This window comes from Brienomyrus brachyistius, chromosome 14, assembly GCF_023856365.1.
Source record: "Brienomyrus brachyistius isolate T26 chromosome 14, BBRACH_0.4, whole genome shotgun sequence".
NCBI lineage: Eukaryota > Metazoa > Chordata > Actinopteri > Osteoglossiformes > Mormyridae > Brienomyrus > Brienomyrus brachyistius.
In genome coordinates this window covers 2,987,116-3,002,742 of record NC_064546.1, presented here as the reverse complement: position 1 = coordinate 3,002,742, position 15,627 = coordinate 2,987,116, and the positions used below count along the sequence as shown (strand labels likewise).

Sequence of the window (15,627 nt, the reverse complement as noted above, 5' to 3'; positions counted from 1 at the left end):
AACAGTAGCTGCGGTAAACGTCGACTATGCTTTCCACAGGAAGTTGAAAAATAATTTATTTTTGCTATTTATAGAAGCATAGTGAATTAAAAATATTTTATTGCCCAGCCTTTGTAGCTTTGTTGAGAGGCATCTTTATTTGTTGAAAACACGTTTAACAATGTATAACCATACAAAGTATAATTTATACAAGCTGCAAATCTAAACATTGGGGCTGTAATTTTAAAAGTGAAAAATATGCAATCATTACATTGCATATATTGTATACATAACTTGTTCATTAAACTCTGCAAGTTACTTAAATTATGATGAAGTCAATAAGGTGCATTTTAGTAAAGTATATAAAACACCAGTATATGGATCCTTATAGACATCCGCTGTTGTGTAACCATTACCTAGCCTGTAGCTTTTCCTGACTTTCTTTTAGCAGTTCTGAAAAAGGAGATCCTCTTCTGGATGATCTGAATTAGCTTTGAAGGTAACAGTGACAGTTGGGTCTGTAGCATCCTCGCGTTCCTGCCAATGCAGTCTTCGCAAAGTCTGTGAGAGACACACAGATATTATCAGCTATTCATAACCTCGGCACACCCCAGGAATTTCCCAGTATGTCAGACTGCACTGTCTAGAACATGGCGATATACTAACATATATGCACAAGACGTCCAATACCCACTAGAGCTGCATATCACATCCTTCCTATTTGCCAAAACCGTGTATCCACGGAATGTGAACTGCCAGTAAACAGCTAAAATAAATCTTTAGAGCAGAAGTTTGAGAGTTGTGCCTTTTCAAAATCGACTACGATGCAGTGATACAGGGGACGTCCTTTCAGACATTGTGTCCCTTTTCTGCTGGAACTCGCTGCTGTTGGAGGGTGGTAGAGAAATAAGTACACAGCTTACACAGCTTTGCACCAAGATTTCACCTGCTGCCTGGATCCCAAGACCTCTGGGTTATACAATAATGTAATTCCACTATGCATTGCTGTTACTGGCTATAATACAGAATGTAACCCCTTATAACACTACAGTATCCCTATGTAGTGTTCCACATATCAGTGTGCAGTTAAAGATCATTCAAGTAGGAAGCCATCTATGCTTCCTGCTATTGTAATTATAAACGGCAAAAGTGGTGGATAAAGTTTTTAAGCTGTGTCTTGCACTGTTGCCCTTGGCAACCAAACAATTGCAGAGTTTGCTGGGTGACCTGAAATAGCAGCAGGATGATAGGATAGACTGGCCCTGCTAATCTCTTTCAGCAGAAACAGACTATCCAAAGGCCACAATTCATAATCAAAGCTTTTAATGGCCATTATATTAGGGCCAGTCATTAGCTCTCAGTCACCCCTGCAGATTTGTGAATATGGCATTTGAGGTTTTGATTCAAGATTCAAGAGGTTTATTCGTCACATACACAGTTGTACACATACAACGTGTAGTGAAATGCAACCCTGGTCACTCTGAGCAGCTGTGCAAGATCAACAAAAGATAGAAAAAATTAGGAAAAATAATAAGACGGAAGGCCTAGAGGCATTGAGTATTGTTCTGGTTTAGGGGCCTTGTGAACTGGAGAAAAAAGCTCCTTCTTGATCTTTCTGTTCTGGTCATAAGGCTGCGGAATCATTTGGCTGAATTCAGCAGGAAAAACAGAGTTATTGGGGTGGGATGGATCCTTGGTTGCACTGGTCCTACAGCGACTGTTGTAGATGTCTTGTAGAGAGGACAAGGCAGATCTGGTGCAGCGCTCAGCTGCTCCAACCACCCTCCGTAGGGCTTTCCAGTCCTGGGCAGAGCAGTTCCCAAACTACTATATGATGGTCACCGTCAGTATGCACTCTACGGCAGCCGAGCAGAAGGCCTTAAGGACAGCAGGAGAGACCTTAAACCTCCTCAACTGCCTCAGATGGTAGAGGCGCTGCCTCGCCTTCCTGACCAGTGTACGTCTGTGTGTGGACCATGTGAGGTCCTCCTGTAGGTGGACGCCGAGGTATTTGAAGGTGCTCACCCTCTCCACTGTAGGACCATTAATGTGGAGAGGTGTGTGAGAGCCCCACTGCCTACTGTAGTCCACAGTCAGCTACTTTGTTTTGCTGACGTTCAGTTGGAGGCTGTTATGCTGGTTCCACCTTCCCAGGTTCTCCACTTCCTTCAAGTAGGCCGACTCATCATTGTTGGAGATGAGGCCGAGCACTACTGTGTCGTCAGCAACTGGTTATTCCCAGTTGGATGTGAATAGTTAAATGAGAATGTTTTTGGAGCTTGCAAACGACGTGCAAAAACAATACTGAAAATGACTTTGATCACAAAATCATATAGAAATATTAGTGTTATGTGAATTTGTTAGTGGAAGTGCATACTGTCTCATGTGTTAGGTCTTTGAGTGGCTCTGGAATCTCACCTTCCTCGTAGTAACTTCTAAACTTTTCAGTGCTGTTAATTTTCCTTTTTTAATAACGGGTCTAAAATGTAGTAGTAGTACCTTTGTTCATACAGGGCCATAATTTAGATGATTTGTATATTACATAAAAAGAACTAAGTTGGAAATTACAGAATAATTTGACATGAAAAGTGTACAATATAGTACTTTTTGTTTAGATATTAGTAATAAACAGAATTTTAATGTTATTATTCAGGCTAACAGGCTGTTTTGAGTTAGGTGTGAACAAGTATTATTTGCACATTTTCACATTCCTGGGGATCTTTGTCCCTAACCCTCACAAGTGAGACAGGATGACTGTATATTTAACGGCAGTGATTTGACTGGGAGTATTTTACCTCTGCAGGGAGTATGGCTGTGTTTGGAAAACAAGTGCATCATTGCAGTGGCCCTAAGGAAAAACAGATATGGTCAGTCTGTGATACTGAGATTCGCCTCCTGAGACCACAGATTATGGCATAAATGCTTAACAACTGAGTACTTTCTCATATCTACAGTCTATTATAGAGCTGGATAAGCAGACAAAAGGCAATGCCGCATGTTTTAACCCCAAAGAGAATATATGCGTGATCTGTATCACATTTAAAACTATTAAACCAAGTGGCATCTTTAGCACTGAGATTTTGACAGCATCATCAGATAATCAATGTCCTCCTGTGCTTCTCATGGCACCTACTTTGTCCACTAACAGGATGTAGTCTTGACTCCCTCCAAACACAATGACGTCAGAGTCCTTCCCCAGACATGCTGTGTGCCACAACCTGAAGGTAGACGGTGGGTAGGAAGATGTCAAAAGCAAGTAACACAGTATGCAAGTGTGGCAGAGCTCTGCATTAAGGCGTAATTTATATATAAACATCACTTTGCAATCTCTAAAGGAAAGTTCTTCTCTTAAGGGAATTTTAAGCCACACTTCGGGCAAACTGACAAATGAAGTCTGAGACATAATTTACTTTATTCTAGGACAATTTCTGGCACTTATATTTGTCTTGTTATTAAATAAACTTTGCTTTCCTTGGGAATGGTTTCTTTTCGAGCCTAAAGACCACAGCAATGAGATCTACCATCTTCCAAACTAATTGGAAACATCCCCAGAACTTTAGCTAACGTTATTTAAAGTTCTTCTCAAAGTTGGTGGAGAAGGTTCCTACTGTAACGTTAATGGAACGTTACTTCCACGTTTTACCTATCAACAAAGGTTTTGTCAATATTAGCACAAGAACATCCTTTACACATGATGAATGTTGAAAGATATTTTATAATATAACTAATATTTTATAAAAGGGTAATGTGTTTACTGTGAACACACCATCCAGACTTGAAGCCATGACCATAGAGCTGTAAAGTGGCAGTGCCACTCGCTGCTCTACCATGCCATTATTAGTATAGTGTAGTATAATATTAGAATAGTACTGCTCTACTATACTGTTATTAGTCTTAGTTGTAGTACTCGTTGTAGTAGAGCGGTGACATTCTCGAAACATCAGGTGAACTGGACACTTTGAACGATCCCATACCTTAATCGTAACATTCAGTAAATGTTTCTAGAATGATGAATTGTTAGCCGGGCACGCTCACAGCTCTATCTGTCACATGGCAGACTAAGGCTTTGACAGTGAATGGTACCTTGGTTTGTTCTTGTGCTTGTGTTCCAGCTTCTTCCACTCTTTGGTCTGGATGTTGAAGGTCCATCCATCACCTTGAGACATTGTACTTTACTTCACGGTACTTTATTTCAGACCCTATCTTATCTGCCAGCCAACACCACCTCACATTACTGAAGTGTTAAAAATTCTTCGTTTCACTTATGAATGCTTTACGGAAAAGAGGCAATGGTTCACTTGAATGTTGAATGTTAGAAGCCAACATCATTCATCTGTGCAGATGTCAAGCTTTGTGCCAAGGTACTGGCCAGTCGTATGCAGCAATTTATGGAGAAACTACTCCTCTGATCAGACGGGATTCATAAAACTGAAGGCGGCTTTGGATAATGTCAGCAGGCTCTCACACATTATTGAGACCTGACACCTGACCAAATGGCTGTGCTGTCGGTGTTCAACAGTGTACAGTTATCTATGGTTGGTCCCAGAGAGATTTAAATTTGAGACTAATTCCACCTCTTTGGTAAAATCTTTATATGATCACTCCAGTGTTACAATCAGTCAGTGGCCTTTCCTCTATGCAGAGAGACAAGACAAGGCTGTCCTTGTCAGTCTGCCCTTTTTGCTTCGTATTTAGAAGCACTGCCGCCGGCCATTAGGGACAGCAGGATAGAATCTCCCATAGTGATAGACAGGTCGATGCGATATCTGTCATTATACGCAGATGATTGCCTTCTGTTGCTTTCTAACATCCAGCTGTCATTATATCACATCCTGTCACTTTTTACACTGAATGACATTTAGTTGGCAGATGCTTATTGTGGAAAGCTACATACAAGCAAGGCAGACAGTATGTCAAGGAGCCAGCTTATGTACAAGTTCTGCTAGGCTAAGCTTGACCAGCAGCAGTTACAAGTTAGCGGTGGAGCAAGAGCTTTATATTACTACAACATGGCAAGAACGTAGGAGTAGAGCTACTCAAGTAAAGAGGACTGTGAGGGCTTGCTACCAAATTCGTTCTTCTTCCACTGAATATGGCTGCTAAAAATATTCACCTATTGGCTCAAGTATTACCACATCTTATGCGTTCACTGGCATAAAGGTTTTCCCAAGCCTTCACAGAAGACTTTTCTGGCATGAAGAAGAAAATTATAGATGGTCTCAAGAGATGAGGCTCTATACGTTTCTTCACAAAGCAAGGTTTCGGTTGTCAAGATGAATATTTTACCCCGCAATAATTTTCAGTTTTTTACGATCCCCATAGCTCCACCAGCTAAATTTATAGCCGAAATGAATTCCCTCATACCACAATTTCTTTGGGGAGAAAATTGCGCAAGGATCAACACAGCTACCTGGCTATCCCAAATTTAAACACGTATTTTTATGTTTTTGAAACAGAACTATTGAATGTGTGGCGAAATCAGTCATAGACGGCAGCATGTGATTTTTCTCAGCATTACTGTCCTGCCGGGTAACATTTGTAGTGACTGCGCTTTGTTCGCTGTCCTGTGTGATTTGCTTTTTCAGAAAAAAATAACAAATGCTGTTCACAAACAGCTGCTTCTGAAGGTTCTAAAGCAGTGACGAGGAGGGAGGAGGTGACTTACTGAGTGGCTCACATTTGACGCTTAGCCCACCGAAGAGGAACAAGGTGTTGTTGGACACGGCGGTCAGAGTGTGCCATGAACGTCCGATGGGAATTGTAGACGTAGGTATACTGTCACGCCCCAGCACAGGAAAACATGTCACTTTATGATGAAAACCAACAGATTCTGCATGCTGCATTTTACAGTAGTGCGACTGGCTGTCTGGTGAACTCCATATGGCCCAAGTTACTTATCTGTCATGTTGTTCATTTTGAGTTGAAAAGTACATACACCGATCAGCCACAACATTAAAAACACCTGCCTAATGTTGTGTAAGTCACCCTCATGTCACCAAAAGAGCTCTCCTTGAGGCATGGACTCCACAAGACCTCTGAAGGTGTCCTGTGGTATCTGACAGAAAGGCATTAGCAGCAGATCCTGTAAGTCCTGTAAGTTTTGAGGTGAGGCCTCCAGGGATCAGACTTGTGTGTCCAACACAGTCCATAGATGCTTGATCGGACTGAGATCTGGCGAGTTTGAGGGACAGGTCAACACTTTGAACTCTTTTTCATGTTCCTCAAACCACTCCTGAAGAATTTTCACAGTGTGGCAGGGCGCATTATCCTGCTGAAGGAGGCCGTTGCCATCAGCGGATACCATTGCCATGGGTGTACTTGGTCTGCAGTAATGTTTAGGTAGGTGGTATGTGTCAAAGTAACATCCACATGAATGCCAAAACCAAAGCTTTCCCAGCAGAACATCACCCAGAGCATCACACTGCCTCCGTCAGCTTGCCTTCTTCCCATAGTTCCTCCTGGTGCCACCTCTCTCCCTAGAAAACCATGCACACACACACTCAGCCGTCCACTTAATGTAACTGAAAACATGACTCATCAGACCAGGCCACATTCTTCCATAGCTCCATCATCCAGTTCTGACACTCACATATCCATTGTAGATGCCTTCCACAATGGGCAGGGGTCAGCATGGGTACTCTGACCGGTCTGCAGCTATGCAGTTCCATACGCAGCCAGCTGCACTGTCTGTTCTGACACCTTTCTATCGTAGCCAGCATTAACTTTTTCAGCAGTTTGTGCTACAGTAGCTTTCGGGACCAGACAGACTAGACTTTGCTCCCCATGCACTTCAGTGAGCCTTGGGCACCCATGACCTCGTCGTCGGTTCACCAGTAGGCTTTCCTTGGACCACTATTGGTAGGTACTGACGACTACATACTGGGAACCCCCCACAAGAAGTGCTGTTTTGGAGATGCTCAGACCCAGTCGTCTAGCCATCACAATCTGGCCCTTGTCAAGGTCACTTAGATCCTTACACTTGCCCATTTTTCCTGCTTCCTACACATCAGCTTCAAGAGCTGCCTGTTCACTTGCCCTATATAAAAAAGCACCTCGATAGGTGCCATTGTGACAAGATAATTAATGTTATTCATTTCGCCTGTCAGTGGTTTTAACGTTGAGGCCGATCGGTGTAATTATGTCTATTTATAGCACTGATACAGTGAACAATTAGTAATTATTTTTTTGGCCACTGTTGCCCTGTCTACCCAACTGATGACAATAACTGTACTGTACTGCAATGACACAACTAACTAGTGTTCATTACAGATTTATAGGACGATATCACATAACGTGAAACAAAGAAGTATTGTTCTGAAGAGATTTTAAATTGTTTTGTCAGAAATTCCCATTTAACTACTGCAATGGAATGCAGCTTTTAGTGGAATGGCTGGAATGTAATGTACGACAGGAACCTAAATTACGTGGAGGGCGGGTGACCAGTGACTAACAGCCATGCAGTTTGCCACCCAGAAACCACTTCTTACACTTCTGTCCATGTCCAAGACTCAAGATCCAGGCAATGGATATCGCATCTCCTGGTCTCCTGAAATCACAGCAGAGACATCAAGTCCTTGTGAGAAAGACTCTACACTCTTAACTCTGGATTCTTAACTCTGGATTCTTAACTCTGGATTCTTAACTCTGCACTATCAAAGGAGTTGCCTTTGCTGTTATTTCGAAGGTACTCATAGCACAGACACTCATCTGCCGCCTGCACGGAGCACTGTCATGCCTCATTAACAGCGAACAGAAGAGGCCTAATTCCAGAGGCTTTGGCATGTGACGCTCCGCTGTAACATTAGGTGAACTTTTCTTCTCTCGGCTGGAATGTGAAGGAGGGCTGTCTGTGGGACTCACCACCACTCTGCCGCCGCATATGTAGCCTTTGTTACCCAGAGTGGCGCTCGCATGGGCAGCCCTCGGAGCGGGTAGAATACCCTGCCAACACGTGGAACAGAAAATGCTGTTTTTCAGCTGCAGATGCATTACCCTCTGGCAAAAAGCCAGTAACATTCCCCAGCTATGCTTCATGATGTCATGATGATGTCATTGTTAGAGCTCGGTTTTATTTATTTATTTATTTATTTGTAAAACCATGTGAGTTTTTTGCAATACCTGAGTGGGAGGTTCGCTCCAATTGTTTGTCCTCGAGTCAAAAACATGGACTTCGTTATTCCAACCCCAAAACACTTCCTCTACCTGAAACGTTAATTTATTAATCTATTTCTTATTCGCAGTTCACTTCTGGATGCACAGGAGCGACTAAATGCAAAACAAACTCAAGAAAAAAAACAGAAATTTAGAAAGGGGCGATTTTTACCCAGGATGCCTCGTCCACAATGAAGTTCGTGGAATTATTGATCTCTCCAAGTCGCTTGTGGCCGTATCCACCGAAGTAGATGAGCCTGCAGTACAACAACAGGATAACACAAGAGCGTGTCAGAGATAAAATGTCCCTATTGTGAAAACAGGCATCACGAGGGTAGGGGGCACGGATGGGGGCTATGACAGAAAAGCAAAACATTTCTGCTACACAGTGGCGTACCCCATACATGGTGCGTAATGTGTGTACACACCCCCATCATGAAAATGTACATTTTTCTTATGTGAAATTCAGAAATATTTGCATTTAAGACCTGTGTTCCCCATCATCATGAAATCCCATTAAAATTGTTAAAATGCATCCTGCTTTCATGATTAGGAGCCTACTTATTTATACATCTTGAAACAGTTAGTAACAGATCGTTGATGTTTTGCGCACACCGATGGCAACTAATTGCTCCCACGTACTGTAAGGAATTAAAAACTGCACTGCAAACAGACCATCAGTTCACTGTATTTTCAATTTCAACATCATTCTGAAGTTCGGTTTTCAGCAATTAAAAATAAAATCACTGCAAGCACAACGAATTAGCGAAAATGTCTTCAGTTATTTAAAATATATATAGTTCATTGTTAAAAACCAGTTTCTAAGAAATTCAAAAATAGGTTGGGTGCACTGGGAACTAGGAGGAGCAAGGCTGGATATGCACAGTACGCGCCCCCTGTGGAAAATTCCTGCCTGCACCACTGTTCATACATGTGGATACTATGTACTGGTATCTCTGTAAGCGTGTGTGTTCCACGATGAACTGGAATTTTGGATACAGGTACCATCAGAACCATAATATGCACTGATTTAAATGAGGACCTAGTACAGCATCAGAATGCCTTCACTTAGATTCTCCAGCTGTCTGCAATTCTCCTATAGGATGTGATGCCATCCTCGCATGGAAAATTCCTTAGTCTGATGTTCCGTTGTCAGTGGTGGCAGAAGACTGCCTCGGTTGAAAGTTGGATTGAGATATGGTGGCTGGGCATAACCGTCATACTCACTTGCATGCTGCGTCGTTATATTATTTTGCTTCTCCCAATAAAGGCTGAATTAGACTGCGTTGAGCCTACGCCATGACCAACACAAGTGGCCAATGCCATCGCAAGCATTTATACTTGTGCGTTGGTGTGTCTGTCGCTCAGCAATTACAATGCTAGGTGATACATATGACAGCATAGTTTTGGATGCCGCATTTATTGTCTTCCCACCCTGCATGATTGTTGAATCTCGCAACCAAAATAGAAAAAAAAAAAAACATTTAACAAAGTATCCATTTATCAAGTCCTAGTTATATGTCTGTTGCTCCAAACATCCAGTAGACAAATTTGGGAAAATGCTGAGCTGATACAAAGTAACTTTTTATGCATTTTCCCTTCTAAAGTCTTGTAATGTACAAATAAATTTAATGGATGTGATGCCGCTTCAGTTTCAATCAGCGATATATATGTACACCTAGGATGTACGCTTTCTTCTCTCACATAAAAAAGTGAATGTTGCCAAGCGGACCAATCACAGTTCTTGTAGTCTGTATCCCCATGACGCATAGCTACATTTCTGGGGAGCTGCATGTTAGGCTCGGTGACGGCTACGTCGTAGGGTCCACGGCTACACTGTACTTACAGCGTCAAATCAAAGCAGAAGCATAAATCAGCCTTAAGGGGTTGAGTGGACCACAGTAATTCCAGGAATGTTCATCCACAGCAGAGCTGTCCGAAACCTTCACCATGGCACATGAGCACTCGATTCTATAGGTTTTCCTTGGCTTGTGTCACACATGTACCTTTCTGGCTGTCGAACATTGGTTGGATGACTCCTCTACCATATGACTTCGTTCCACTGCTCAGGAAAGCACTTTCTGTGTGCCACTTTGTTTGTGCTTTAGGTGTAATACGGTTTTTTTTGTACCAGGACTCCACCATTGTGTCAGTCTCGTTAAGATTCTGACACATTCCACATGATGAAAGGGCCTTTAGACCGTTTAAGGATAATCAATTCCAAGTCCTTTGCTACAATTACCTTAGTCACTGTTTCTCAGGAATTATCAGCAAATGCAGTGTCACTGAAGTCCAGGTCAGCAATCTCCTCCTCTTTTAGCCAAAATCATAGACAACATTGACATGGCTTAATGCATGATGGGATGCTATTTGCTTAATTAACTTGGATGCCGCAAGTAACTACAATTAACACATGTAGTATCTATGGTTTACTGAAATGCCTCACTTTGATAGTGGCTTGTTCGCATTCTCTGCATTCCCACAGTCCACCACATTCCTCCCTCATGAGAGTGTATTTTTTAGGTATGTAGGTAAGAATGTAGGTAAAAAAAAATCCCTCCCTAATGACAGAGAGAACATATCATTCCAAACACAGAGGGTTGGACAAACTTGGTGCAGTGTGCTAGTTGTGGAGATGCATGGTCTCTTTACTGCTTTGGTCCCGAGAGACACTCAGAGCCCAAATACATCAATAATTAATGTAAACAGGCAGAAATTTTGCACATAGAAAACTGATACACCCAAATAGCCAAACCAGACAACCAAGGCGATTTCTGAGGATTGCAAGCGATGATGTTGGTTTCAACGGGGGGTAATTCGATGTAAAAATCGAAATGATCTGGAATCTCGATGCACAGCCTCCACGGTAGCTCAGGAGTGGTGAGTAATAGCGCACAGCTCCCCAGCTCCTCTTCACTCTACAGGCTGAGGGCTCCGTCGACCGCGAGCACGCATGCAGAGGAGCACCGTTATTCTGAGGTTCACCTGCAAACGTCTAGGCACTGAGCCAGCGGTAAGAGCAGCTGTCAGGCAAAGGGCGCCACACCCAACCGCCAGCCCAATCTGATAAAACGGGACATATTTTTCCTGCACCTCCTCACTACACGTGGCTAATTGTGCACGGTGGGGACCGAAACCGTAGACTGCACATTTTGACTGGCAGAGCACCGAGGATGGGGGGGGCATGGTGATATCCCATTTCGGATATTAAGCAATGCATAATTCCATTTGCTGTGAGGCAACAGCAGCAGCACACACTGGCAATATACCGGTATACATAAAGAAGAAAGACTGAAATGACTATTAGAACACTTAGGTAATTGTCATTGTTTAGTTAGTTATGACTAAGGAAGGCAGGGAGTTAAATTTTAGATGCTACTGTAAGAAGCAGAGATTATTTATAATCCAGAACACTGCAGTAATGCAGTTCAGGCCTTGAGGGCCTCGTTATAGCACAGAGATCATCATCGCCGTTATAAAATTCTGACTATACCATAAATTACCTCCACTTCTTTGAAATAACTGAAGCAATTACATACTAAATATGGATACATGTGCTTTTTATATTAATTTGCATGATAATTATATCATAGAAGCAGAACATATTTGATAGTGAGAACGGGCAAACTAATGTGGGACTGCAATGGTCCACACATAATTCAGCAGTATTCTAGTCTTAAACATCATACTGAATTAATTCCCCTTGGCAGCCAGATTTATTTCAGCTGTCACAATATATTTCCAAGTAGTTCTGAAATAAATAAATATTAAAACAAAATTACTGGCCCCTGGGCATTGTGGCTGTCTGCCATTTTATGCTTTTATATTTTATATTTCTTTATATAATTTTTTTCTTTAGAACTGTTGTTTATTGCAGCAATTTTAATCAGGAAAAAAAATCAGTCTATATGGACGTACAACTGAAGTAGCAGCACAGCGACGAAGCTGAGACGATGACACTTGAATGAGCATGTCGTGAGTTTCATTTTATGAAATCATAAAGGTAGATGCTGGAATCAACCAGTGCAATTTGGGACATCATATCACCATTTTAGAAAGTGGCAGCAGAGGTACAGTTACAGCAGGCAGGCTGTTAGGCATAACTGCACGCTGCCCCTCCAGCCATGGTGTCTGGGGTAACCAAATGATTTATTTACCAAGCTAAAAGGTTTTGGCTGATTCAATAGGGTGCATTCTGACTCCATTTCAATGCTCTCCACAAACAGAAATGCACACCAGTGTGTCTGCATCTTTCAAATGACTATTACTATACCAGAAAACACACATTTATATAACGGAAATGCTATCTTTTATGGCTACTTTGTTTTGTGTACAAGTTCCCAAGTCATTAAAGTGGTCGATCACGTCATTTACGGTCAGGTCTAAGTAGCCTCATAAATTCGGATGCCAGAGTCACCTGGAGATCTTATATTGGTAGGATTAGTGATACAGACTGTGGCAAAAGGAAATTTTTATACCATTATAATACAGTTCTACCTCATGTGCGACCATCTAGCATCCTGGACAGCCCTCCATATTATATTAGAGTCGACAACGGAGAGGCAAGGATTCACAACCTTTCCAGCCACAAGGCCCGGCTGTAGACCACAGGGGTGTATTTCTGAGTAAATTTTCAGTTTTTCCAGCTGGCGATTGGGTGTCTAGAGCGGCCCATTGTGAACCAAACTGCATTTCTCTAATCGAGATTAGCGGCCCACTGGAGGCCTTCCTATGGCCTCCGGTCCAATGGTTGAGAAACCCTGATACAAGGGATACATGAAAAAACAACCAGAGACAAGTTGAGTAAATCACTGTCTTTCCAAGACGTTCATTTTTAAAGAGCTGATGCAAGAAAAGATGAGCGTTTTCTTTTTGGAAATGGAAAAAGAGCAAATTCTGTACTGCATGAACTCTAATGAAATCAAATGATGTAACTATACAATTTATTATCAACATTAATTTGTACTTATAGCTAGAGAAATCGTGTTCTGAAATATTGAAGCTGAAATGAAACTCTACCAGTATATCGCCTTATCCTGTGCAAATGCAGCGCCCAGTTTACCTGTCATCATGCACCCAGCAGGACAGCTTATCCCGCGGTGTGGGAGACAGCCCTTTGCTGTTCGTTACTTTCCTCCACGTGAATTTTCCATCCAGAAGGTTGACACAGTAAATCTGAAAACACAGGTCATATAAGCCTCATATCTCAGCTGAGGAAATATTGTCTAACAACAAAGCAACCATTTAATTTTACGCACTAATTCATCTGAATATTAAAGGGGTCAGGTATATATATTAATGGGCTACAGGATTTGATCCCACAACCTTCTGGCCACAAGCCCAGACCCTCAATCATGATGCCATCTGCTGTATGTTTAACGAAAAGGAAGCTAAATCTACTTCTGCTGTAAGTGCAAACAGGATATTTTCCCCGATACCAAAACTAAGTCTGCAAGTCACCTGATTGGTGTGGCCATGGTCATCACAGCCTCCAAAAATGTACATGTGCCCATTGAGAGAGCTGCCACAGGTGCCTGACATGGGCGGCGGAATCTCCCCCCCCATCCTGTGTGTCTGCCTAACAAAACAAGGGCATGTATCACATGTGCACTGCAGCGGCAGGAAATATTCGCATGACGGAAGCCCACATTGCACTGTGAAATAACAGCAACATCGCGAGCCTGTGATGCATCTTTCACTGGTCTGATCTGGTCTGAATTACACAGTATTGTTTTATCGCCGTTTATCCATAATTTATCACTGATATTTATTTATTCAATCATTCATACTATTTACGTACAAATCTGCTGCTTCCATCATTGCCTAAATTCTAAACATAAATGTTTATATCCACATTGTATGTTAACTAATATTCTTATCGTTATCCGTCACTGCATTTTATGTATATATGTAGAACAGTGACCCTGGGGAAGGTTATATTGCATGACCATATGCTGTGTTACTGTCTATGGTTGGTGTGACAATGAAGTCCCACAAGACTTGATTCGATTTGAATGGATGGTACCTGCTTCCATGTCTACCCGCGTTTTTTTTGAGGAAATTTGCCTCAAGCAGAGCAAAAGTCACTCAGTTCGACCGACAGCTCTGTACAAAGTGATAAAACTGAAAGGACATCGCCAACTAACCCACCGAACGGAATTCTCAGGGTTAGGGTGCTCCTCTGTTTGGCCAGCGCACCGCTCAAGAAACCAAGGGTCCATCTATTTTTAATTAACACTTATTTGGTCGGGGATCACTGGATGTTTACACACACTCACTTAGTCACCGGTTCATCTGAACTGTGCTTGTGTTACTTATGGAGAAAATCCATGCGAACGAGTAGAGAAAATGCAAACTCTAGACCAACAGTTACGGAAAACCCTCGTGATGTGAGACACCAGAACTTCCTGCTGAGTCATCATCCTTTGCCTCGGTGAACTCTGATTCTTAAAAATCCTATCAGAGTAGTAAGCAATGAGATATTTATATGTCTATTTTGAACATGTCAAATGCACCACTCCCAGACAAATCAAATAATTGAGTCCATATGACCACATTCAGCAAAGCCAGATAAAGCAAAAAAGCAAGACATTTCACTAACATGAACAGTATTTAGTTCCTATCCAAAGATGTTCTTAAATACAAAATACTGTTGAAAGTATTTTTAAAGGACATACATCCTGTTTTGAAATTTGCAGTTTGACATACACATGTGTATTTTATTATCTAGAAAGAAACTGATAAGTACAAAAAGTCTTCAATTACCATAAAGCACTCTGCGTGTCATATAGCCAGATCTCATCACTGGGGAGGAAAACTTCATCATCACCAACTGCCTAAAGGGGACAAATGATAATTGCATATATTTATTATTTATCAACACGCATATGACACTCCATGCACACAGTACGTTCATACATACACACATAGGTCAAGGGACTTTGATTACATCTAAACTTAATCATTGCACTATTAAAACATGCTATATGTGGTATGTTCTAATAGTATCATCGTATATATACGTGTGTGTGCAGCTGTACATACACATATAACTTTATCGGGAATAAAAGCGATAGACTGAGTTGACTTTTAACATCCAAATAGTATGACGGTCGTTCATGACCGGGTTCACATTCCCGCAGGTACACTGCACGTCCACCATACGTCCAGCAAAAAATCAGAAGAGAGCGAAGAGTCGGTGTTGTTTACATTTGTTTTGCTTTGTTGACAGGACTTGCGCTTACCACGTAACCCCCCCACACATACAGAAAGCCTCCTTCCAGCAGAGCCGTGTGGCCGCTCCGCTCCCGGGCCACGAGTTCGGCGCCGTGCGGCTCGCAAGTCACATCCATGGCTCTAATCCGATCCGAACGCGATTATGGGTAAATAGGAGACGCATCGCAGCGCCAGTGCAGCGCCTAACTGCTCGGCTATGACAAACATAAATATGTTACAGTATGACAGCTGAAAACAGCGAGGGGAGGGCCTCTTACGGCA

At 42.1% G+C, this 15,627-nt stretch overlaps 1 protein-coding gene across 1 annotated transcript; it reads right to left on the bottom strand.

Moving 5' to 3' along the window:
- Positions 1-110: 110 nt before the first annotated feature.
- Positions 111-15,626, bottom strand: LOC125707636 (kelch domain-containing protein 1). The gene is made up of 13 exons (XM_048974898.1): positions 15,375-15,626; positions 14,896-14,966; positions 13,591-13,708; positions 13,193-13,305; positions 8,303-8,387; positions 8,098-8,181; positions 7,840-7,920; positions 7,467-7,525; positions 5,645-5,754; positions 4,063-4,135; positions 3,113-3,197; positions 2,775-2,827; positions 111-540 (listed from the first exon to the last, which is right to left on the bottom strand). Exons 1-13 carry the CDS (start codon positions 15,480-15,482, stop codon positions 396-398), a joined length of 1,185 nt encoding a protein of 394 aa, XP_048830855.1. The 5' UTR covers positions 15,483-15,626; the 3' UTR covers positions 111-395.
- Position 15,627: the final 1 nt, after the last annotated feature.

Excerpts from the sequence above, each read along its gene's own strand:
- LOC125707636 (XM_048974898.1), bottom strand. The coding sequence starts at position 15,482 with ATGGATGTGACTTGCGAGCCGCACGGCGCCGAACTCGTGGCCCGGGAG. Across the intron at positions 4,136-5,644 it reads CGTCAAATGTGAGCCACTCA|GTGATGGATGGACCTTCAAC; the intron begins GTAAGTCACCTC and ends CAATGTCTCAAG. Across the intron at positions 2,828-3,112 it reads ACATCCTGTTAGTGGACAAA|GGCCACTGCAATGATGCACT; the intron begins GTAGGTGCCATG and ends GTTTTTCCTTAG.